This window comes from Watersipora subatra, chromosome 1 (assembly GCF_963576615.1).
Source record: "Watersipora subatra chromosome 1, tzWatSuba1.1, whole genome shotgun sequence".
Classification (NCBI taxonomy): domain Eukaryota; kingdom Metazoa; phylum Bryozoa; class Gymnolaemata; order Cheilostomatida; family Watersiporidae; genus Watersipora; species Watersipora subatra.
Window position 1 is genome coordinate 17746647 of NC_088708.1, and position 25797 is coordinate 17772443.

The 25797-nt window shown below is 37.1% G+C and overlaps 2 protein-coding genes across 4 annotated transcripts; both read left to right on the forward strand.

The window, feature by feature from the left end:
* The first annotated feature begins 256 nt into the window (after positions 1 to 256).
* On the forward strand, positions 257 to 24868 carry LOC137398966 (KICSTOR subunit 2-like). 3 transcript variants are annotated; one of them, XM_068085133.1, is made up of 10 exons: positions 257 to 286; positions 11745 to 11868; positions 12329 to 12475; positions 14010 to 14155; positions 14787 to 14921; positions 16277 to 16514; positions 17626 to 17720; positions 19901 to 20069; positions 20226 to 20351; positions 23167 to 24868. In XM_068085133.1, coding segments are annotated over exons 1-10 (1353 nt in total). In that variant the 5' UTR covers positions 257 to 284; the 3' UTR covers positions 23338 to 24868. The 3 variants fall into 3 exon arrangements, with proteins under 3 accessions (XP_067941234.1, XP_067941245.1, XP_067941239.1); XM_068085144.1 differs by lacking the exon at positions 257 to 286 and adding an exon at positions 10996 to 11084 and having other exon boundaries at positions 23167 to 24867; XM_068085138.1 differs by lacking the exon at positions 257 to 286 and adding an exon at positions 11042 to 11106 and having other exon boundaries at positions 23167 to 24867.
* LOC137410610 (uncharacterized) lies at positions 6411 to 9338 on the forward strand. The gene is made up of 2 exons (XM_068096054.1): positions 6411 to 6572; positions 7590 to 9338. The coding sequence occupies exons 1-2, from the start codon at positions 6411 to 6413 to the stop codon at positions 8772 to 8774; spliced, it is 1347 nt and encodes a 448-aa protein (XP_067952155.1). The 3' UTR covers positions 8775 to 9338.
* Positions 24869 to 25797: the final 929 nt, after the last annotated feature.

Here is a 25797-nt window from a genome sequence, read left to right on the forward strand (position 1 = left end):
CATTTTTGTTTCCGGTTCTTGATGCAGGACTTTGAAGCTATACGGCTTTGGTTTTAATCATAGATATATATATACCTATGTATATATATCTATGGTTTTAATCATAGACCTATTAACTATACTAGACTGGGCAATCCAATGCATCACGGCTCAGCATTGTGTCCTACTTAAATAGCCACATTCTTCACGACGTAACGTCAACGCTTTGTTCACTCGCAGCTGGTCAGGCAAGCGAGTCATCATTGTTTACATTGAAAGAATGGCAGAGACAGCTTTGTTGCTACATGTAATTTGACATAACTACTAAAGTACACAAGATATTGGTTTAAAATTTTAGATGCAAAGCTTATACACTATGCATTTCCTGCCCTGAAAATTTGTAAACATAAAGTTGAATATTTCATATGTAAAGTGCCAGTAAAAATGCATATTGATCTATTCAAAAAATATTGCAAAATTATCAATGTTGCCCTATGCTATGGGCTAACATGTCAGATAACTAAGTGTACAAACTGATTTCAAATGCATACACACTGGTAAATGGTACACTGATCGCAGTCTGCCATGAATATAAATGTTGGGTCTTAGGTGTCATGCAAACAGCATCAGAAAATAGGTTTATGTTCACTTTGTTGCTTTGTTCACTTTGCCTAGCCCAGGCCATAGTTTTAAGTAGGAAACCATTGAGAGTGGAGCAACTACCAGCACTGGAAATGATTCGAAGGTAAATTTTACTCCAATTGTTTTCAAGTGTGGTTGTGAGAGGTACCTAGATATGAAGAGCAAGAAATCTTGCGGATTTTTCTGAGATATGCATACAAATAATAGTTTTTTCCAAAAATTTTTCTTAGAGTTCATTGCTGGCACTAATATTTGAAAAGTTGCTTCGCACAAAGAGGTGTCAACCCCGGAGTAGACGAAGTGTTGCCCATTTCATGAAGTTTTTCATCACCATGGCAGGTGGACATAGGCTAGTAAATGAGTATGGTGATGGCTGTGCTATATTTAGAAGTGTAGCTAAACCTAACAAAAAGATTTTTACTTTATGATGGTTGCATAAGAATGCAATTATTTACTGATTACTTTGCAGGACAAGAGGAGTAAAATTTTTTGCTGTGCATTTGGTTGTTCTAATACTCCAGCAAAAGACAGTTAACTCTGTTTGTAAAATAAAATTAAATCAAGAACCGGTTACCTTTGACAATATAAATAGATTTCATTCATACACATCACCAATGGCACATCACTCATCCCGAATAGATTATGAAAACATCCGTAAGCAATTAACTTCTTCATACTCATTCTGTCTGAGCCACAAAAGTCATCCACACTAGGATGTGTCAACATGTTTTAATCAAAGTCAGCAATAATAGCATTTTCTTTTCCCGCCATGCCAGTTAACGATCGAATGATAACCACCCACAGAAATTTTACCTAGGCAGTTGCTGTACAGTAGCACAATCAACAAGATGTAAAATTATAGTCTAACCTGAACAAAGCTATACAAGCCTTAATATACTCTTAATCAGGATTGTGGGAACGGAGGCAAGGTCAGTTTATCAAAGTAATACTGAATTATTATAGAATTGCAATATTTGCTTCACTATTATTGCTTTTGTTAAGATTTGCTATGTTTTAATCACTATCTGTAACTAGTAATGTGAACACACACTCATGAATTTATAATCTTTTAGATTTCACGGTGTGGTGAGATATAACGAGAATCAACTTGTCAATAAACTTCTAAACGGCTCACTACATCAGTGCATCTTAATCTAACTCTCACAATCCGGTGTTTTTAGAGTTTTCTCAAAACTCTACAGTGAAATCTGGCTTTCCGTCAAGAGACAAACAATCAGTCAGTGAAATCCGGCCTTCCGCCAAGAGACAATCAGTAAGTGAAATATTGGTTTCCGTCAAGAGGCGAACTATTAGTGAACTCTCGAATCTACGGAGGAGAGGCAACCTGCTGTGCAATACAAGCGCAGACCAACCTGTACACCTAAACTAGAGAAGTGCGTAACCCGATTCACCGATCAAACCAACCTGATCAACCCAAACTGTTAACCTGTTGTGCTGTACATGCACAAATAACCTGAACTTGATCAAGCAAGTCTGATCAAATTAACCTGAAGAAACTGTAAATCTGTTGTGCCATACGCATACGCTCAACTAACCCGAACATTATACGAAGCATCATAGCATAGTGCTACAACTAGTAACAGAAACAATCCGTACATCTACAAGCAAATAAATAGAAGTGACTATAGCCTGTCAACATAGAATCTAGCGCTGCAACGGTGCAACGCACACACGCTCTGTCAACACAAAGATTCGTAGAATTATATTGAACATTCAGACACGCATAATCAAACCGCACCACATAATAACCTTCGTTACCACACCTCACGAAGAAATCAGCTAGATAGCAGCAGCTATAAATAGCACAGCAGACGGAGGAACCCAGCCAGCTCATCAACCACAAGGACAAGCCAGCAGAAGGGAATGAATGAAGCAATCCAGCAGCAGTCTACTCAAGCAGCTAAGTAAACAAGAAACAGTGAACATTTGACACACGTGTATAACTAATTCATAGCATAGTGCAACGAATTCAACTGTCAATATAGGCACTCATTTCTTTCTATGCTAGATAACCTGTGTAATTGCTTTAATTTGTCCGTCATATTGCAATTACTAACAATTCTCGATATCAACATTATTCTTTTCATTTATAGTTTTTATAAGAGTGTAAATATTTGTGCATTTGTGAGTTTTAAAATTGCCTCATATTGTAAATCATTCGAAAATTAACTGGCAACCACCCCTGCGTGTAAGCTGAACACATTTGATTGTTGACAAATCCTACGGCATAAACAAGCGTGAAAGATAAACATTGCTAAGATAGGTATCTATACGGTCTTAAAATGTCTAGTCCAGTAAATGATTTGAGTGATGATGCCATTGCTGATCTGTCGAGTCATGAAACAGAGGCTATTGCAGAACTTGAACAACAAATTAATGCTGAAAATTCTGAACCCGTTCTTGATAAACCCACCAATAATGGTAGTAGCACTGTAGTGACAGAATCTGTTGTTGATAACCCTACTAACAACTCCACAGCTATGGCTGCAGAAAATATGACGCGTAAGCGAGAGCGCAGAAATGTTGGTTCAGGTCTTAAGGCTACGGAAAGCCATATTTACCAGCTAAGTACTAAGCTCACAAAACTGGTTAGTTCTGCATACAGACTTATCAAGGTCTCTCAGCAGAAGTTGTCTCAAGAGATTTCTCTCGACTTGCTTTATGACATTCACGATGCATTGGGTGACCAGGCTAAGGAAATTCTTGGCACATACCAGGAGCTGCTGACACTCCATGAAAATGATGAAGGCAAGCTTCCCAAATCCCTTCAAACCACGTACACCCAGGTGCTCGCTCAAATGAAGTTTTTTAGAGACAGCATAGATAAAGATATTGATGCACTCGAAGAACAAGAAGAAGAAAGGCAGGCCGAGATGATGAGAAACCTAAACGAAGAAATTAACAAAAACGCAAGACTATTTCAAGAACTAACAGATGAGAGTAATCAAAGAAGAATGTATGGACATGAACTACCAGCTGCATCACCAAATGCAGAAGAACAAAACTCAGAACAGCAACACTCCGAAGGTAGTGTACACAACCAGGAAGCAGCTGAAGATCACTCAGAACAACATCAAGAAAATGCTTTGCAGTTTCAGCCGACTCCACAAAGTGAGCCTGATCTCCGCCCTCAACGGGCAATACAACAATCCAGCGAAAGACTGCATCAAAGAGAAATTAAAGCTCCTAGTCCTAGCACAAGCACAAACAACCGGACAGATCCAATGGACAAACTAGCTGATGTTTTAGCATCTGCCATACGAAAACGAAGCATTGAGCCAGATGTATTCAAAGGAGACCTATTACAGTTCAAGGACTGGGAAGTAGATTTCGACATGTACCTACGTAACGAGAGAATTGATGGAGTAGAACGACTTCGTTACCTCAAGAAGTTTACAGGTGGCGAGGCTAAGAAAGCTATCGAAGGACATTTCATGTCAAACACAGAACATGCGTATGCTGCAGCGCGACAACTTTTGAAAGAAAGATATGGAAACGAGCACATCTTAGCGAGGAGTTTTAGAGACCAGCTTTCCAAGTGGCCGAGTGTATCCGATGATGGAAAAACTTTACTAGAATTTAGTGACTTCTTAGGCCACTTGCTGAGTGCCCAGAGTTCAGTCCATTCCTTGAGAGTGTTGGATGATTACAGCGAAAATGAAAAGATGTGCAGAAAACTACCAGTACGCCTAAAGTGGAAGTGGGCAAGAATAGTAGCCAAAACTGAAGAAAGCTATTACCGCTACCCAACCTTTAAGGAGTTCTGCAGCTTCGTAAAAGAAGAAGCAAAGATAGGACAACTTCCACTTGCAAGAGGATTCAACTCCAAAACAAAACTACCAGATAAGCGACTGAAAGGACCTGGTCAATCTAGGAATACATTCTCGACAGCTATCGATAAAGGATGTGTTCATTGTAAGTTAGATAACCATCAGGTTAGCGAATGCCGTAAACTGCAGAGACTTCCCAAGGCAGAAAAGAGTTCAACCATCAGACAGCTCAGCCTCTGCTTTAAATGTGTTCGTCCAGGACACCTTTACAAAGAGTGTGCAACCAAGCTGAAATGCAGCGTCTGTGGAAAAAGTCATGCTACAGTCCACCACGACCCGAACTTCAAACCTAGAAAAGAAATTACTCAAACTCAACCAAATCCACCAGCCACAACTAACAGCGGTACTCAGAGAGTACAAGTACTACCGAACGAAACAAACCCGAAGAGTGAACCACCCGGCAACACCACAAAAACCACGTTGGCTACAACTACAACTAATGGACTCACAACTATGGCCATACCAGTTAAAATGTCGGTACCGTCTGGAAAATCAATGTTAGTCTACGCACTATTAGACAACATGTCGGATGCCTGCTACGCATCCCCTCAAGTTCTAAAGAGGTTAGAAGCAAAGGTAAGTGTTATAGAGCCCAATGTTACTATCCACACAATGAATGGACAACAGACATCAGATATAGAGAGATACGACAATCTCCACCTAACAGGTTTTATGAATGACAGTTCAGCTACCATAAACGCCTACAAAAGAAACATCCAGTGTGACAAGAGTCAATTACCATCACCCGAGCAGGCCAAACGATTTCGACACATGTCCGATATAGCCAAACATATGCCACCATTGTTAGACATACCAATTGGGCTGCTGATTGGAATGAATTACACCGAGGTCATTCAGCCACTGGAAACTCGTACGAGCACCAAAGGTGAGCCCTTTGCAGTGAAAACATTATTCGGTTGGACCATGTGTGGGGGACGTGAGCCGATACTGCCAGTAAACCGGAAAGCATACATGACTTCAGCAGGCAAGGAAATCATGGACCTACTGGAGCAAGACTTCAAGGATGCCGAATCAGATGACAAACTTTCGCAACAAGACATTCGGTTCCTGAAAATCATGGAACAGAGAACGGAGGTAGACAGAAGTGGCAACTACATAATGCCTTTACCCTTCACTGCACCTCCAGCATTACCCAACAACCGAGCTCAAGCTGAGCAACGCTTCAAGGGACTCCTGAAGAAATTCAACGCTGATGCAAGCTACCAAGGTGAATACAACAATTTTATGCAGGATCTGATTGACTCAGGACACGCGGAAGAAGCACCAAGCACAACAGAATCAGGTAAAGTATGGTTCCTACCACACTTTGGCGTGAGACACAAAAGAAAAGGTAAGTTGAGAGTGGTATTTGATGCAAGCGCAAAGTTTAAGGGAGTAGCTCTAAATGATGAGCTGTTAAGCGGGCCTGACAATCTTAATTCCTTGCTTGGAATCTTGCTACGCTTTCGGAGAGAACCTGTAGCGATCACGTGCGATATCCAGCAAATGTTTCTCAACTTCATTGTTGATAGGCCTGACCGAGACTTTCTCAGATTCCTATGGACTGGCAAGAATGGAAAGATCAAGGACTACCGGATGACCAAACATCTGTTTGGTGCCGCGAGCTCCCCCGGTGTAGCAACATACGGATTGCGCCGAATAGCTGACGACTACAAAGAGGAACACCAACATGCTGCAAAGTTCTTAAAAGAGGAGTTCTACGTAGACGATGGCGTAACCAGTGTGAGCACTGAGGAACAAGCCATTGATCTAATCACTAATGCAGTTAAGATCTGCACCAAAGCAAATATCAGACTACACAAGTTCAACTCCAACAGGAAAACTGTACTTTTGGCTATACCTGAATCAGAAAGGAGCGAGCAAATCAAAAACATCAACATCTTCGAAGAACAGCTTCCTAACGAAAGAACCCTCGGGATGGAATGGAATTTAGAGTCCGACTCCTTCCACTTTTCAGCCCCAGAAACCAACAACGCTATGATCACGAAGAGAAACGTGCTTTCCAAAATTGCACAAATCTATGACCCGATGGGCCTGATATCACCACTCATCTTAAAAGGCAAACTCATCCTACAAAGAGTCACAGCTGCAGACTTGGAATGGGATCAGTTGCTAGAACCTGGCGACATGAGAGAGTGGAGAGACTGGCTAGATGACATAGGAAAACTAGCCAACTTCAGCATCAAGCGCTGTCTGAAACCTCCGGGAAACATTAAAACAATCCAGTTACACCATTTCAGTGATGCGAGCAGTCAAGGTTACGGTGCCTGCTCATACCTGCGGTACACGACGGCAGAAGGAGAAATTGCGTGCCACCTCATCATGTCAAAGTCGAGAGTGGCTCCCTTAAAGAAAGTGACTACAATCCCTCGACTCGAGTTACAAGGAGCGGTTACGGCCTGCAGGCTAGCCAACCTGCTGAGAAAGGAGCTTAAGCTACCAATAGATAAAGAATTCTATTGGACAGACTCGACCATAACTCTAGGTTACATCCATAATGAAGCCAAACGGTTTCACGTGTATGTGGCTAATAGAGTCGCAGAGATCAGAAATTCGTCAGACGCAAGTCAGTGGAAAAAGGTATCCACGAAGGATAACCCTGCAGATCTCACATCGAGAGGCTGTATGGCAGAGCAAGTACAAATGGAAACATGGCTCACAGGTCCCGCCTTCCTCAAACAGAATGACATCAACAAGTACATAAGAGAACACACGGTGAACACCTCACTTCAAGCAGATGATCCTGAAATCCGAAGTATCAATTCTCTAGTAACAACTAAAACAACCACCCTGGCAAGCAAATTCACCAAGTTTAGCAGGTGGACGACTCTTATCAAAAGCCTAGCATTGCTCAAGAAAGTGATCACCGAATACAAGAATAGGAAAGCAGAAGCCAAAACCACAAGAATATGGCGAAAACCGTCAATCAGCCCAGATGATCTTTTAAATGCAGAAAACTTCATAATTGGAGTAGTACAACAGGAAGCGTATCCTAGCATGGTGGGAGAAGAGTCCTTGAAAAACCTTAACCCCCAAATAGATGACAAGAACATACTCCGTGTTGGTGGGAGAACAATCTCAAACATCTGGAACAAGCCGATCATAATCCCAAAGCATAGCCATCTCAGTACCTTGATAACAAGACACTACCACGAAAAGGTTTATCATATGGGGTTCCGCAGCACCTTAGGCGCTGTGAGAGGAAATGGATACTGGCTGATCAACGGACCAGCCAATGTGAAGAGTGTTCTTAACAACTGTGTGGGATGTAAGCGCCTTCGAGGCAAGCTTGCCATGCAGTACATGGGAAATGTACCAAACGAACGGCTAGAGAGGGCTGCGCCTTTTACTCATATCGGGGCAGATGTCTTCGGACCATTCTACATAAAAGAGAGAAGAAGCGAAGTGAAACGCTGGGGGCTGTTGATAACCTGTTTCTACACCAGAGCAGTCCACATAGAACTGCTAGAGGAAATGACAACAGATTGTCTCATTCAGGCGATGAGATGCTTCATGGCTCTGCGAGGACCAATTCAGTCCATGACTGTTGACAACGGCACCAACTTCGTTGGTATGCGAAATGAACTGGCCAAAGAATCATGCGTGAACAACTCACAAATGAAAGGATATTTGGAACAGAACAGAATTGAGTTTCAGTTCAACACACCCACTGCTAGCCACCAAGGTGGGGTAACGGAACGCATGATAAGAACAGCTAGAGACATCCTCAATGGTATGAGAATGCAATTCAAAATGGTAGATGCGAAAACACTGCGCACTGCATTTTATGAAGTTACAAACATCATCAACAGCCGGCCATTAACAGGTACCAAAATCACTGATGCTAATGATCCTGTTGTGACTCCCAACCTGCTCCTGAATGGCAAGGTTACCCCCTTAGTTGCCCCCCCGCCAGGAACATTCGAGTCTGACGATGTTTACGGTAGGAGAAGATGGAAGCACTCCCAAGTGATTGCCAACGAGTTCTGGAGGACATGGAAAAATGAATACTTGAACATGATAATGAAAAGGCAAAAATGGACTCAGAAGAAGGAAAACATGTCAGTCGATGACATAGTAATGATTCAGGATGATAACATGGCAAGATGTGATTGGAGAATTGGACGTGTATCAAATGCAGTAGCGGGTAAGGATGGTCTTGTGCGAACAGTTGAGGTAACCTTGGGGAACAGACTCATTGACCGGAATGGCAGGCCTATACAGCAGGCAACAGTGCTGAATCGACCGATCACAAAAGTGGTTGTAGTTTTGAAAGCCTAGATTGACGTTGGTTAGTTATCTTTATGTTATCCATGTAGTAGTAGTAGTAACACTTGAGTTAGTTATTATGTTATCCAAGTAAGTAGTAATAGTATGCTATAACGCATAAGAGCAAAAGAGCCTATTGTTGTTGCAGTCAAGTAAAACCAATAATAAATTTAACAAATAAATTTGGTGGGAGTGTAAAATAAAATTAAATCAAGAACCGGTTACCTTTGACAATATAAATAGATTTCATTCATACACATCACCAATGGCACATCACTCATCCCGAATAGATTATGAAAACATCCGTAAGCAATTAACTTCTTCATACTCATTCTGTCTGAGCCACAAAAGTCATCCACACTAGGATGTGTCAACATGTTTTAATCAAAGTCAGCAATAATAGCATTTTCTTTTCCCGCCATGCCAGTTAACGATCGAATGATAACCACCCACAGAAATTTTACCTAGGCAGTTGCTGTACAGTAGCACAATCAACAAGATGTAAAATTATAGTCTAACCTGAACAAAGCTATACAAGCCTTAATATACTCTTAATCAGGATTGTGGGAACGGAGGCAAGGTCAGTTTATCAAAGTAATACTGAATTATTATAGAATTGCAATATTTGCTTCACTATTATTGCTTTTGTTAAGATTTGCTATGTTTTAATCACTATCTGTAACTAGTAATGTGAACACACACTCATGAATTTATAATCTTTTAGATTTCACGGTGTGGTGAGATATAACGAGAATCAACTTGTCAATAAACTTCTAAACGGCTCACTACATCAGTGCATCTTAATCTAACTCTCACAATCCGGTGTTTTTAGAGTTTTCTCAAAACTCTACACTGTTTCTACACCTTTCCATCGGAAGAAAAACACCTAGACTTACGTAACATATAGTTAATAGTTATAACTTTTATAATATATAACTTTTTATAATAATATTAGCATATGATATTTATTTAGCAGGCTATGTGGTACAGAACTTAAAACTCAACTGCAATGACTGCACCAGCTTTATAGCCTCCTGTCCAGATTTACGCACCAGGGATGATGCGATACTAATCAGTGTAAAAATAGAGGTGGTCTGTTTACACCTCATCCTGTCATCACAAAGATATGTCCAGGCTCAGAACAGATCATACGGCAGTGTGTCGATTTACAAGGAATCACTGCAGACATACACAAGCTGGTAGTCACAAAGACTCTTTTATTGGTTTTACAAAGCAATTTGCATCAGGAATTTCCATGCTCAAGTCACAGCGCAGCGTTATTTAAAACTATCACATCCAGATATGTCAGAATTAGAATTTACCATGAGGCTACAAAGGTTGCAGCTAACAAAAGTAATCTTAGATCAAAGCTCAGCCGACTGGTCGTCCTTAGTCATGTGTCACAATATGTCTAGAAAATTGCACCATTGGTAATTTGTTTTCTACGATTTTTCTGATACTGTTTGCATAACACCTAAGACCCAACATTTATGTTCATGGCAGACTGCGATCAGTGTGCCATTTACCGGTGTGTATGCATTTGAAATCAGTTTGTACACCTAGCTATTTGACATGTTAGCCCATAGCATAGGGCAACATTGATAATTTTGCAATACTTTTTGAATAGATCAATATACATTTTTACTCGCACTTTACATATGAAATATTCAACTTTATGTTTACAAATTTTCAGGGCAGGAAATGCATAGTGTATAAGCTTTGCATCTAAAATTTTAAACCAATATCTTGTGTACTTTAGTAGTTATGTCAAATTACATGTAGCAAAAAACTGTCTCTGCCATTCTTTCAATGTAAACAATGATGACTCGCTTGCCTGACCAGCTGCGAGTGAACAAAGCGTTGACGTTACGTCGCGAAGAATGTGGCTATTTATCTAGGACACCGTGGCTTCGCATTGCCCAGTCTAGTATAGTTAATAGGTCTATGGTTTTAATAATGTCATATATCGCGGCACAATCGCGCTTTCTTGACTTCTATCACGAGAGTTTTTGGGGTGCCAATTTCCTCTCGCCACTGGGCCGTTCTGGGTGCTGAAATTTTGCCTCTGCACAGCATAGGCTGCCTCATATAACGGCCCTGCTTGCGAGCGTTGAGGCAATTCTTTCCTCAAATGCATCGAACTAAATTCATGCGGCTGTCGAGTCAACGCTATTCCGATTTGCAAAACAGCTAGCTATTTTGTTTTTAAAGTTCTGACTTCCCGTACAACGAGCCCAACTCTTGAAATTCTACGCTCCTGCGGGTGCCTAGTAGCTCAGACAGTCGGCACGGTCCGTTAGTGAACTTGATTCCCAAAAACCCGTTAGTTAAATTCAGACATACGGTAGTGTAATACTTTTTATATCCACAAACATGCCATCACATTGTTGTCCAATTATTGCTATTCATCCAAAATGAAACAAAAAGCATGTAAACATAGCCCCCAAAATAATACTGTGTAACTGGCTTCACAATACATGCTATCAGTTAATTTTACAGCTATATTGAGATTCTTGATTTCTCAACACTATAACACTTTACTAAGTTCACGCATGATTTGCTTTAAATTTCCAAGTGATGTGTCACACAACAAGGATAATTAATAATTATGCAAATAAATTTAAGCTTGGGTAGAGTCTGAGGCAAAAGACAGCAGCTAATTAGACTTTATTTATAATATTTGATGCGTGTTTGTTAAATAATTATGTTTATTTGTGGTACTTACGTAAGCTGAATGATAAATAAGTCTGATGGGATGCTAGTAGCAACAACCTTTTTCTTTTGATTAGTATATTGAAAAGTTTGTATAGATACATATTTCTCTAGTTCAAGTAGTATTAATTGTTAGCCTTTTCAGCCATCATTCAAATATCGATATTAGTTTATTGTAATTTTTAAATTTTTAGCAAGTAATTTTTGTGGTCGATTTAAAATTTTGTATTTCAGCTTAGCGCCTAAAGTCAGCATTTACATGATTTGCAGGTCAGCCAGTAGTGCAACTACTATGGCTAGTACTGCTGAAATCAGTAGCTCTCCAGAGCAGGTTGTTTCACAGTTCCTTGATAGCATACGGGCATTCCAGTATGACAAGGCCAAAGATGCAGTGGTAAGTCATATAACAGCTTTGTTAACTTCATCATTAAATGCATTCATCAGCTTTTTAATGTGAATATGAAGACATAATTGTGGCTGCGGAATTCTTACTATGAAGCTTACTAAGCCAATTATAAATGGTTTTGCAAAAGCTTTAATTCAAATAAGCGGATTGTGCGAAAGCTTTTAGTTTTGTCAAAAACTACAGAATGCAGCTTCTGTAGTTTTTTACAAAACTAAAAGCTTTCGCACAATCCTCTTATTTGAATTAAATTTCTTGCAAAACCATTTATAATTGGCTTAGTATTGCGATGGCCAGCCATAATTTAATGTTTCAGTAGCATTTACAACATTTGTTGAAGAGTTACTGTTGTTGTAAACCTTAACTTGCGTGCAGATTGGGAATTCTAGTCCCCATCTATGTTGTCTAAATATATGCTCGTGTCATGACCTACCTTACCTTTAATGTTTAGGACAAGCAGAAGGAACAAGTCAAATCCAGTTCTCCGGAGTCTGCAATGTGGCTCACCATCCTCAGCGCTCTCGGGCAATTTGCTGTTGCTGAAAAATCCTACTCTTCGTTCCTTTACCTTAGCTCCAAGTGGTTTGGTAGGAAAGATGTAAGTATATATTTATGATCAGATGTGTATTTTTTGTGCAAAGGCTAACTTGACTCCTACTTTTGTTAAAGTTTTTTGGTGATAATAATTCAAGCGCCTGATTAATTTACATGTGATTTGCTGAAGAAATAGCCCATGCAATAAGGTTGCTTCAACTTGCTCCTTCTCTTTGTGACCTCATATAAAAAGGTAGATTATTCATAAAGTATACTTGCAAATTATTAATAGTCGAAGTATTTGAAGGCAGTTTACGTGAAATTAATGCTATAATTCTACTCTATAAAACTCAACTGCAAATTCCTTTGAGGTACTTTTTGGTGGAAGCTCCATAAACCATTGCCAAATTTTCCGGCTAGCGCCAAATATTAAACGCTGATGATGGTTAGCAAGTCTTAAAATAAAGATAATACATACATGTATGTTATATATGTTATATGTTATATATGTTATGTTATATGTTATGTTATATGTTATAGCCATTGTTTGAAAGGTGTCCTTTGTATTAGCCAAATTTGCTATCGATAACAACAAGGACTTTCCTTATGGACTGCTGATATTTGCTTGCACTCAAACATCGGTGCTCCAACGGTAATATGCGGCACTTCATAACTTCCTTTTTTAGGTTACAAGGCTAACAACCCTTTTATCTTCAATGTTAAGGCGAAGCGATAATTTAAACTTGTATTAGTTTAGTTTCTATATATAATTCGTTTATTATACATTTAGTTTTAGAATTAGTTTTAGGTAATACATTTGTTTTAATGTCATATATAGTTACTTTGAGTACTTCTTCGTAAGTATTTAAGCAGTGGAATACATTGAATGTAAAACACTGTATTCACGGTATTTTGGCTACCATGCCGCAGTTTCAGCACATGAAGCAAATTTCGAAACAGTCTAATTTTAAATGTTGAGGCTTGAATGCATTAGCAAGCTACAAAGTTTCCATGAGCACATATTTCATTGTATTTAAGTAATATCTAGCTGAAGACTGAAAGACATTACATGTTCTAAGGAAGGCATCGGAAATCTGAAGTTCTTTGTGATCTTCTAAAGTAAAACTATGCTACTGCGTTTGTGATATTCTTGTCGAGAAACATGCTTTAATGCATTGACTTGTAGAGCGTTTGTTTGTGGTGAGCGCATATTAAAACTATTTTGCATTATGCAGATATTGCGTGCAGGCTTTATGGTAAGACAGACAGGTGCACTCACCATGCCATACCATGTAGTCAGCCTTGAGATTTAATGACAGATAGGCTTACAAATATATTTGGGCCTCTACAAGAATATTAAGGTTTCAGATGCACTTCTGTTCATAGAGTACACTGTTTTTGACATGTCTGCATTATCAGTTAATAATGCAGACAAACTTCTTATTATCTTATAAATGTATTTTTAAGGTGTTTGGAGTACGTATTTATAATTTTTTTTCAATTAACAAATCTAGTGTACATATCTCTATGTACAAAAGTTTTAGCATGCTTTTCTTGTGATGTCAATTGTACGCTGCCTGCTACTCCGTGTTATCTAGGCTAAGAGTCTGTATGATGTTGTCGCTGCTGAGTGCAGAAAAATTGAAGAATACAGTATGAAACCACAGGCTAAATTATCAGCGGTGGCTCATGTTTGTGGTCAACTCCTGCCCTATGTCCAAGTCAAATGTCAGATGATAGACTTGTATCCTTTCTTTTTCTTTATAGTTACTGTATAGAGTGGGTTTTTATAGTTAGAATTGTTGTTCTATTTTAATTCTATTTGTTTTTTTGTATTGAAAGAGGTAATAAAATACATTTAAACAAAGTTCAGTTAAAGCCATTTTGTAATAAAAACTAGTTGTTTTGTAATAACAATTAATTTTATTATTATTAGTTATGTTCTCGTTAAGTTAAGGGCTGTGGTGTCGGTACATGTATAAGAAACATGCAGCCGTCTTCGGTTTCTATTCAGTGTTACATCTATGCTTTGCAGTTGTCAAATTTTATTTTGACATTTATTAAAAGATATTGGTTTTTAGGTAGGTGCACCTCTTACTCAGCCCATTCCTCATGTGTTGGCAACAGTTAATCCAGTATCTAGCCAAGGAGAGTTTGATTATCAGAAGCCTCTAATAAAGGGTAAAAGGTTGTAATAAGCCTTTTGGGGACAGCAATTAATAGCTGCAGCAGTACTGCCAGCCTGAGTGACTGGACTTGACAAAGTGTGTCTGATAAATAATTATGAGAAGTAGTAAATATGGTTTAGCTTGTATTATGGAGCATGGCTAGTCCCATTATATTACACGCATCATCCTTGATTCAATTGTTGTCAGCTTTGAGAATCTTCATTCGGCAGCCACCAAGAGCTCTGATAAAGAAAATTTGCTAACCAAGATTCAGCTTGTGCTGCGGGGTAGCAACAATAAATTCTACCATCCCCAGCTGGCTCCTCTCAAATCTGTTTTCATGTGGGTTAATATTTAGTCATGTCAGTTGTTATTTATCTTAGGGTGTCTATATTCATGTGAGTTGATCTTTATTCATGCTAGTTAATTTTTATTCATCTGAGTTTATTTTTGTTCATCTGAGTTAATCTTCATTCATCTGAGTTAATCTTTATTCATCTGAGTTAATCTTCGTTCATCTGAGTTAATCTTTATTCATCTAAGTTAATCTTCGTTCATCTGAGTTGATGTTTATTCATCTGAGCTGATCTTTATTAATCTGAGTTGATCTTAACTTGACCTTTCACTGAGGCAATCTTTTTTAAAGATCTAGATATTGGAGACTAACAGTAACAAACCTCTCATAACCAAATCCTTCACTTCTGCCTATGTGCATCTTTTAAATTGGTCAGTTTATGGTGGTTGGAATCAACTACGTTAAACCATAACTGCCACGAACAACTTTTATCGTATTTACTAGGTAAATCAGACATGCTGATTCCGATTTTGTAATCAAAATAAAGATTAGGCCACTAACTTTCAGAGTAATAAAGGATTTTTTATAGCGTTTTAATATCGGTCTCGAAAACAACACGATCGGCATAACAAGCTCCGCCCATAAATACTTGACGTAACCTAGCTTTTTAGGAACAGAAGTTACGTAGAGATGTTTAGACCGATTTAGAATAATAGAGATGGGCGTTTTAAAATCTATTAATATCTAAATCCAGCTTTAAAAATAATATCAGTCTTTTCTGAAAGGTAGATAAGCTATTTAGCATTGCATATTTAAAAAGCGCGATAACAACGCTAGCTCGTGATAAAACCGCGCTTTTTGAGCTCATTTTTCTCGGCGTCCAGCCCATTTAAACGTCATGTAACAAGCTGCGAGCAATTTTAAATAGTTTATATCCCTTTCATAAAAAAACTGAAATTATTTTACAGGCTGGATTTAGATAATAATGGGTTTTAAGACACCCATCTCTATTATTCTAAATCGGACTAAACTTTCCTAACTTCCGTTTCTGAAAAAGCTTGGTTTCGTCACATATTTATGGGCGGAGCTTGTAATGCCGATTGTGTTGTTTTCGAAACGGATATTGAAACGCTTTAAAAAAGCCTAAATGACTTTGAAGGTTAGTGGACTAATCTTTATTTTGAGTACAAAATCGGAATCAGCGTGTCTGATTTACCTAGTAAATACAATAAAAGTTGTTCGTGACAGTTATGGTTTAATGAAAAGTGTGTTTGTACTGCTAATTAAAATTTATAATTTTTGGTGTTTGTCAGTCCTACTCTCTTTGTAATCCAACATATCGAGCATGGTTTTGTCCTTATCTTTCATGCAATGTTGTTTATATCTCGCTTGGCTTTTGTAGTACTGAATGTGAGGTAATAGAGAGCCTTCTCCAGTCAGACATAGCCATGTCAAGATGGTTATATACAGAATCCCTCCTTCACCTTCAGATGGCGCACAACAACTTGTCTAAACTCCTAGCCATGGCCACCACCTTACCGCAGAGTCATCTTATTAAACGCACATTTCTTGGAATGAAAACACTTACACCATATCTACACACCTGGCTAAAGCAATACAAGAATGCAGTTTATTCCAAGGTCTGCTGACAGTAGGGCTGTGGTGCAAGTGTCCGTACGGTCATTCAAAAGTTCATTGTTAAACATGATAAATAGGGAAGAATTGCCATGCTTTTTAGCTGGCATAGTTGTGTGTATATAAAATGTTTAATTATTCCGTGCCGTCAATTCACTCTCATTCTTTCTGCCTTTAACAAGCTAACAACATCTGATGATATGAGATAAGAAAAGCTTTTGAAATTTATCGACAACCAGTTGTAGGCATGCTAACCATCACTAAGATATTTCAGGGAGGAAAGAATGCTGTTATATACAGAATAATAAGTATTGTCTTCGTGTCGCGTATTATCTGATGTATCGTTGTCACAATATGTTTTAGGGGCTACACCACCAAGCAGTTCTCTGGTTAAGCAACTAATTAGAAAATCTTTCAAGTGAGCCTTGTGAACGAGATAGAGCTGTTTTGTAACTGTTAGGGGTTTCCAATGATTTTTTATTTTTTATGGTAGCTTGATTTTATCTTAATAACGTAAAATCATTATTTTTACTTTTTATGTGGGTTGCCAATTTTTGGTGGTCACCGAAATAGCACTCAGTCTTCGACAAAACTGCCTTATTCACTAACAGATATTGGACTCGCCACTATTCCTTTTTGACATAGAAACGGCCCACAAATCATACGCCTATTCAAGTGTGACCCTTGATGGCTGGTTCATCCCAGTAAGCGCTTCAGACGAATCTTTTTCTCACGCGGTACACTCAGTGTGCTCAATTTAGTTCACCCCTGAATGGGCCATGTAATAATAGTATTACTTCAGATCTCTCAGCTCTAACAAACCTATAGTTACTGTTTTCTAGGAAATCAGTTTCTGTAATTTCATTGGTGGCTAAGTCATATCACGCTAAATATGAAAGCTGGGAAGCTGTAGGCACTATTAGACATCTGCCGTGTGCATTCTCTGTTTAATATGACATGTGACTCTCAGTTGGTGAGGAGTGTAGGCAGCGGTCAGAGCGCAGCTGGCTCTCTGTAGTAGCTATGTAAGTGCATATATGTAGGTATTGGTATATATGTGAAGGTGCTGCTGTTGTCTTTTTTATTTATAATCTTGTAATTCTACTTCTCTTGCAGTTCACGCTGTATTTCTATGAAGTGTTGAGTAAATACTGTCCACATGGAGATATGCGACCCCATCTGAACCGTTGCTCTATCGACTACTATGCCAAGTGAGTTAAATTTGCCTTTTTCTTCTTTATGTGAGCATAACTTTATAGCTTTATAACCTTATAGCTTTATAACTTTATAACCTTATAGCTTTATAACTTTATAGCTTTATAACTTTATAGCTTTATAACTTTATAGCTTTATAACTTTATAACTTTATAGCTTTATAACTTTATAGCTTTATAACTTTATAACCTTATAGCTTTATAACTTTATAGCTTTATAACCTTATAGCTTTATAACCTTATAGCTTTATAACTTTATAAGCTTTATAACCTTATAGCTTTATAACTTTATAGCTTTATAACTTTATAGCTTTATAACTTTATAGCTTTATAACTTTATAGCTTTATAACTTTATAGCTTTATAACTTTATAACCTTATAGCTTTATAACTTTATAGCTTTATAACCTTATAGCTTTATAACTTTATAACCTTATAGCTTCATAACCTTATAACTTTATAACCTTATAGCTTTATAACTTTATAGCTTTATAACTTTATAGTTTTATAACTTTATAGCTTTATAACTTTGTGTTTTCTGGTTATAGTTAGTCGTTGGAGGGTAATTCAATGGTGCGCATGCATGTAGGTGTTCATAATGATTACTTCACTTGAGAGTTTCACAAAATCAGCAAAGAATAAAAGGCTTTCATGAAGTTGCTAAAGATAACAGAATTATTACAAGAAAATTGCATCTGCAGTCAAATCTTGACTTGTGATCACTTAGCATGAAATATTTTGAAATGCATTATGAAATTTCACCCAATAAGCAAAATAATTTCCATCACACGAAGTCTGAGTTTCATCAAACTATTGTAGTTTTGTAAATCTTTACATGCAGTAAAACTTTTAATTAAATGCCAAAATGGCGCTCTATTTTTCAACCCTCCTTCTATAGTGACGATCAAATAGAGGTGGCATTCAAATAGAGGCTGGTGTTGTATTTTTCAAATGGCTCGTCAGAATTTTCGGAAGATAAATGTAGCCCTTTTGCGGACAAAGCGAATGTCGCCTGTATTTTGCCCTCTTTTTTCGATGGAGTGACATTAATCCTTTTGGATTCAATAAATCTGCTAACTTACCTCCAACTTGCCAAACATTTTTTAATAAATATGCATCGAGCAGTATCTCTACCAGCTGATATCTATTGCTTACAATTAACCTGCAATGATATTATATGTAACCTGTGTCCTGCTTTGCAATTTGGTGGAGCTTTCAATTATTATTTCATTCTAAATTTTAAAACATATTTCATTTTATAACTATATTTAACAATGCATATAGTTTTAGCTAATAAACTTTAACACTATAAACACTATAAAACTATAATGCTTATAGAAGTTATAGTTTTATAGTGTTCAAGTCCTGAATCTCAGGAACGCTAGTGGAAATAGTGGTATTGGTAAAATAGAGGAAAAAGGCAATAGAACTGAAGCAAACATAAAAATTATGGCCAACTGTCATCAAATCAATTCTTTGCAAATCTTCCAAGCTGACTAATAGTTATCACGAGGAAAAAAGTCAAGGTGTTGTGAGCAGAATAAGACCTGAAAATAGTGAAAGTGTAGAGGCTGGCCGTAAGAATTGAAGATAAAATATAAAACATCTAATATAAAAACTAAATGATAAATAATTTATGTTTATTTATGATTGACGTATTCTAAGTTAAGCTATCTTTATCACTAGCCTATCTAAACACTCTGTCTCTTTGTCTGCACCTCTGTTCGCCTGTTTTGGATGCAAATTTGAAGTGATACTAACGATCTCTAGAGGTTATTATTTTATTAGTTTTTCACATATATGTATTTTCTTATTTAGTTTTTTATGTAGTTTTATGTTCAAATAAGACTACTCAGTTCAACATGCAATGACTTTGACGTACTAAGAGCATTTCGGATTAGATTAACATTGTATGCGGAGGTTTTTGACCTTATTAACATTACCAGACCTTATTAACCAACCAGAAAGGCGGGTTACAGACGGCTGGCTACTGATACGGATATATGACTGTAGAGGTCTTACATAGACTCAGCGACTTTGAAAGGTGAATATAGTGGCTTAGTGGGTGGACTTCATTGGAATATTTGACTGGCCATCTGCTTGCCTTCAATTTCTTGACTATATTAAGTTGGTGTTTAGCGCTGTTTTAATGCTGTAATATCATTTCTATTTTGTCAGACTTACTGCCTTCCACAAGAAGACGGATGCTTATCTGATAGCTTTGGTTCTCAACTCAGAAGGATTGCTAGTGTCCGGCCCTGGCTACTCCTATTCATCGATTCCTCCTCAGACTTTACAAGGCAAAGAAGCCTTCATCACTATCTTTGGCTATCCAACAAACGTTTTGGTAAGTATCACAAGCAAATATATGGTGTATATTAGTTGCTGGTGAATTTAGCTAAATTAGACCTAATAAGCAAACATCTTTAGCAACAAACAGGCTCTAAGTTTTCTGAGTATGTGCCTTAGTTGACGTCACTGATGGTATTTTATCTTGTTGTAGGATTGTGGAGAGCTTTCGAGGCTGCCGTGTCTTCCCTCCTTTTACCAGACCTCACTGGTTATGTTCATGTCAACCAAGGAGCGACAACTCAACCTGTTAGAGAAACCAGTAGACTTCTATGATGATGTAAGATTATGCCTGAGATGGACAACGTCATGATAGCTGTACATGTGCATAAGGTTGCTACACCGCAGATATTTATAGAACTGAGGAGTCGTCATCTCGACAAAGTTAACTAGGTTTTGCTCCTTAATAGCTAAATTGTACATTTAAAATCAAGGTCAAATAGTTTGCAACCATTTAAATTGTCATTACGTCAAACTTATAATCACAAGAATCAACTGCTTTAGAGATTTGCGCTGTATAAAAAATATACAGCAAACATTTAAATGCTAGTGGCTTTTTTGGAAGGTACATTAATAAGATCAATGACCAATTTTTAGGTATGTGTGATCTACCTTGTTAGATACAGATTATTTATTGATGGCTCTGTTTATGTCGTCAGTTCTTTACTGTAAAAAGTTGATACCATAAACAGTTTGTCACAATAATATAATGGGATTTTAAAATGTTGGCACCCAACTATATATGGATTTCGACTGTAAAGCAGATGCAAAACATCACACAATAGCAAGAAATGCACTTACTAGGTGAAACAAAATACGTGAAACTTAAATTTAGATATTAGTTAACTTAAACTGTTAGAGAATATTTGCAAGTTTTTCTATTTTACGACTGAAAGTCGACTAATTTGTTCACCTAACACCCAGCCTCTGTCAGCAATTACTCTACATGACTGTGTCAGCCTATTACCTGCATTGCTTCACCTGCCTTTGTTTATGGAATCTGTCTGAAACAACAAACAAACTTCTTTTCAAGGAATATTATTTTTGTAAACTCCCGTACACAGGTTGTGTTGACAATAGTTTTGTTTAGAGCTGTTGGTTAATAATTTAGTCTCTAATGTTGTATCTATTGGTCAAGTTGTGCTGAGTCATCTCGAGTTGTCACCCCTGTTGTAACCCACCATGGTGCTGTTGGCAGCTGGCATGATCAGTGCTATGGCAGTCGCATCATGTGTTGTTATTCTTCATTTATGGATGCACACTGTGGTTAGCCATAAATACATGTATATTTTAGCTCATCCTTTTTACAATTTTTTTTCAAAGAATTTAACAATTTTTTAAAAGTTGACCCGATTTTAACACAATTCTAGCCATATCTAACAGTCAGTGAATCTCATGACCATTTGATGTGTTATATATATAACAACAACTCTTCAGACAAGAGCTCATGATGGTAAAATATATAAATTATAAACTGATGAAGGCAAAAATGTGTTAATTTCTGTGCTTATGCAGAACTGCTAAAACATAGTCAATTTATAGATATAAGTATAAAGATAAGGTATATTAGTTTAGAAAGGTAGTTTATGTTTTAAAAGGAAACCAATGTTATAAATCGAGCAATTCTTATTAGTTTATAGCGATATATAAACTATATATATATATATATATATGGATATAGAATAATTTAAAAGAAGATAAAAATTTTGACTATTATATTTACACTACTAATAGTTTCGTGTTAAAAACACTCATCAGGTGACATTCATTTATGCGCAGAAGCTTATATATACGTAGGAACATACAAGCTAGGCAGTGATCTTATAATGAGGCATGCAAGCACTGTAAATTCCCAAATTGATGGCAGTAGTAAAAGTGCAAAGGCTAAGCAATAAAATTGTAAATTACAATTTGTAATTACAAATTGTAATTACAATTTTATTGCTTAGCCTTTGTACTTTTACTACTGCCATCAATTTGGGAATTTACAGTGCTTGCATGCCTCATTATAAGATCACTGCCAAGCTTGTATGTTCCTACGTGTATATATAAGCTTCTGCGCATAAATGAATGTCACCTGATGAGTGTTTTTAACACGAAACTATTAGTAGTGTAAATATAATAGTCAAAATTTTTATCTTCTTTTAAATTATTCTATATGCACTGCCTTTATGGCATTGAGCACTTTTTAGTCAGAAGATTTCCACTAGATATATTAGTATATATATGGATATATATATATATATGGATATGACACTAAATCTTCTGACAGGCAGCTGCCTCATTTTCACAATGACTTAGCGATGTAGCTTATACTGGCAAGGGAGACAAATCCTAGTCATGATGACAAGTAGCTTCCATCTCAGCGCTCAAATGTTTTCTCTAGCACCATTCCAGACTGCAGGCTGAAAACAGGTTGTTCAACATAATACCATGGCAGTGGTGCAACTCATCGCGTGCTTAACCGATGCAAGCATTGGATATGCTGAACTCCATTTCTATCTGTATATGCATTTATATTATTTTAGGAGGATTACATTCAAATACTGTGAAACCTCTAATTGAACGCCATGGTGCTTTGTTTTTCAACCCTTTCTCTATAGCGGCGGTCAAATAGAGGTGGTGGTCAAATAGAGGTGGCGTTCAATTAGAGGTTTTACGGTAATTTAATGCCTGTATTCTCAAAGGAATACATTGGTTAAAAAAAGTTGGGGTGTTGTGGAAATAGGAAGAATGTGCACATCTATGTATACATTTTCTCTAATATTTTGAAATGTTTGTTAAGCTTCAGGTCGAAACAGTAAATGAAGGGGGTGGGTATTTCTTTTGGCTTGCTGTTCATTTTTAAATTGTTTATGTGTAAATTTAGTAATGCTCACTAAAGTGCATTTGACATCAGCGCTTCTTGCTGGCCACCCAATTGGTTTTCAATAGCTTAGTTTCCTTACTTCACTTAGAAAAGGACTTTGTTTAGTAAAATGGCTGTTGTGTGTTGCTATGCAAGATTGTGCCATGTACCATTTCAGCTTGCTAGGTTTAAAATGAACCCAGTCGCATATTGTTTAACCATTCAGGCGTGTTGATATAAATTACAGAGAAATAAGGAGCTCTACCTTGTCTCAAGGATAGACCCAACCATATCCCTTGTCCTCATATACAGATCAAAGAAGTCTGAAAAAGAGAAGAAAGGGATCATCAGCTTTGTCACGGAAGTCAGTTCTTCTCTTAGATACACCAAAGTTTTCAGTGAGCTGAGACCGAGCTAGGGTGCTGCCGGTCATTCGTTTTTTAATTTTTATCTCTGGTGCTTAGGTCTGTCGATTGCTTTGCATTGTAAACCAAAACACTTGGGCGAATTTTAATTACTATTATTGTTGTATTTCTAATACTCATCTCTCTTATTCTATTTTTGGTCTGTACAGGTGTCTCCAATAACCGTTATAGACACGTTCAAAGTCTGCAATGTTAGGTTTAATTTATTCATAGAAATAGCACTTTGGTCGGGCTGTTTTGTTGGCAGGATGAAGTCATTCTAGTATCACTGAGTGTAACATTGCTCTTTTAGAGTTGTTTGATCAACATTGAATTATGTCTCTTTCCCATGCCCTACATGTGCATCAATTAACTTAAGCTTGAATCATGCATAATTGATGTACACACATGATATGTCGTGTGGAGATCGGGAAGGCTGCATAATATATACAAGCACAGACAAAAGGAGACATCGGCAGTTCCAGGACTGAGTTTGTAGTATTGCAAGTTTTATTTCATGCTGTATAAAGTAGATCATCTTGGACTTGGAACAATTTTATGGTAATAAAAGTTGTAAAAATATAATGTCAACACATGTCATAAAAACATGATTTAGATACGAGTGGTTAAAGCGTATACAAAGATAATAAAGCCAGAATAAATACCAGCACCGTGTCTAAAGACACTATAAACAGTATCGAGCAGGATGTTGGGTTTTTAAATTCAACAGCAACGTGTGATAAAACACAACTAGGTTCAAGCAATGGAATCACCTATTATAAATACGTTTTTTTAAATATTGTATATGATGATAAATTTTATCAAAAGGAACATTTAGAGGTTATGAGGTATAGCAGAATATAGCAGAAATGGCACATTATGGTTATTTAGGCTTCCTCACCAGCATTCCTCAAACACTCATAACAAAAAATCAACTACTATGCATATATATATAATATATATAGAGCTATTTACAAACAAAGCAAACATATAAACACAATCATGCAACCACATTCAGTCGGTCCTCAATCGCAAACACTTAACTATGTACAAGACTCGGGAATGTTTTTGTACGCAGCTCTTTGAGGGTAAACCTCGGTGACGGTATTGCCACTGATTGTTCCATGCACTCAGGTCAGCAAAAGCTGTGAAATTGACAACAGCACTTGTTATTCAACACTTTGGGAAGGGGGAAATGAGGGGGGATGCGGGAAAGAATATATAAACAATAGTTTACATTTAAAACGTTAAACCTCTGACAGTTTCTACAGCGGTATGCGTAACACTATAAAGGCATCTGTCAAAGGTTTACAGATAATAAATGATAACATGAGCTATTATGTGAGATGCTACTACTGATCGATATAATGAATAGGCTCTGAATAGCAGAATGTCAGGCAGACAGAGTTGAGGGAAGTTTCTGTCATATAGAAGGCTGTAAATCATATCAGCAGTAGCTCTAATAAATGTTCAGCAACACTGGTAGCCATTGTCGCTCGGTCTTGTTACTGGATGAACCTGAGAGAGCTTGAGACACTAACGAAGTATGTCCAGTACTCCTTCTTAAGTTACCTACAATCACAAGACTGAAAGAAGGAGGCGTGTTAAGGTGCTAGTGCATGGTCCGTTTGACTACACAATAGATATTTGACTATCAACACATACTAAAAAAGTTAACCTGTTTGAAAACATGTAATAAACTTGTTGTGTTATGCCTGCTGGCAACGTCAGTGAGTTCTTCATAAAAGCCTTTTACACTGTAGGTATTTGCTATTACTGATTAGAAGTGTTTACTGGGTGTGCAGCAGGAAGTAAGGAGTTACATGCAAATTGATTAGTGTGTATAGTCAAATCTTTACTTATATCTGCCTGAGAATTTTTCAACTAATGACAATAAATTTGAGCAAATAGTTGATTCGATGTACATGGTAACTTTTATCATACAATGTCCAAAATGTCTAGCGACAGTATAGTTTTATACAATAAATGCCAAAAGGTACTAGATGATAAAATTTAATGAAAAAATAATATTTGTAAGTTAAGACGATACAAACTACCTATATATTGTGTATGTTAAAGTAAGCTTATTAATACAGTCACTTTATTACTGAACCTAAGATACAATTGCAAAGAAAAAAATTTTTTTATAGATTATTATTTTAGTAGCTTAATTTATTATTTATATTTAATTTTTTGCAGTTTCATTTAATGCATTAGTTTTATTGTTATATGTAATTGCTTACAGTTTGTATTGTTGTTTTATGGAATAAATTAAACAAAAACCAATGCATGTATTCTTTTGAGAATATTTGCTCCAACATACAACCATTTCGGCATATGAATGAATATGGAATCGGATAAACTTCATAAGTTGAGCTTTGTTTGTGTCTCAATACAACTGGTAGATTATCATTGTTGTTAGAACAGATGGTACAGAAATTGGGATAAATTGAAAGGCAGGTCGAGGAATCGTT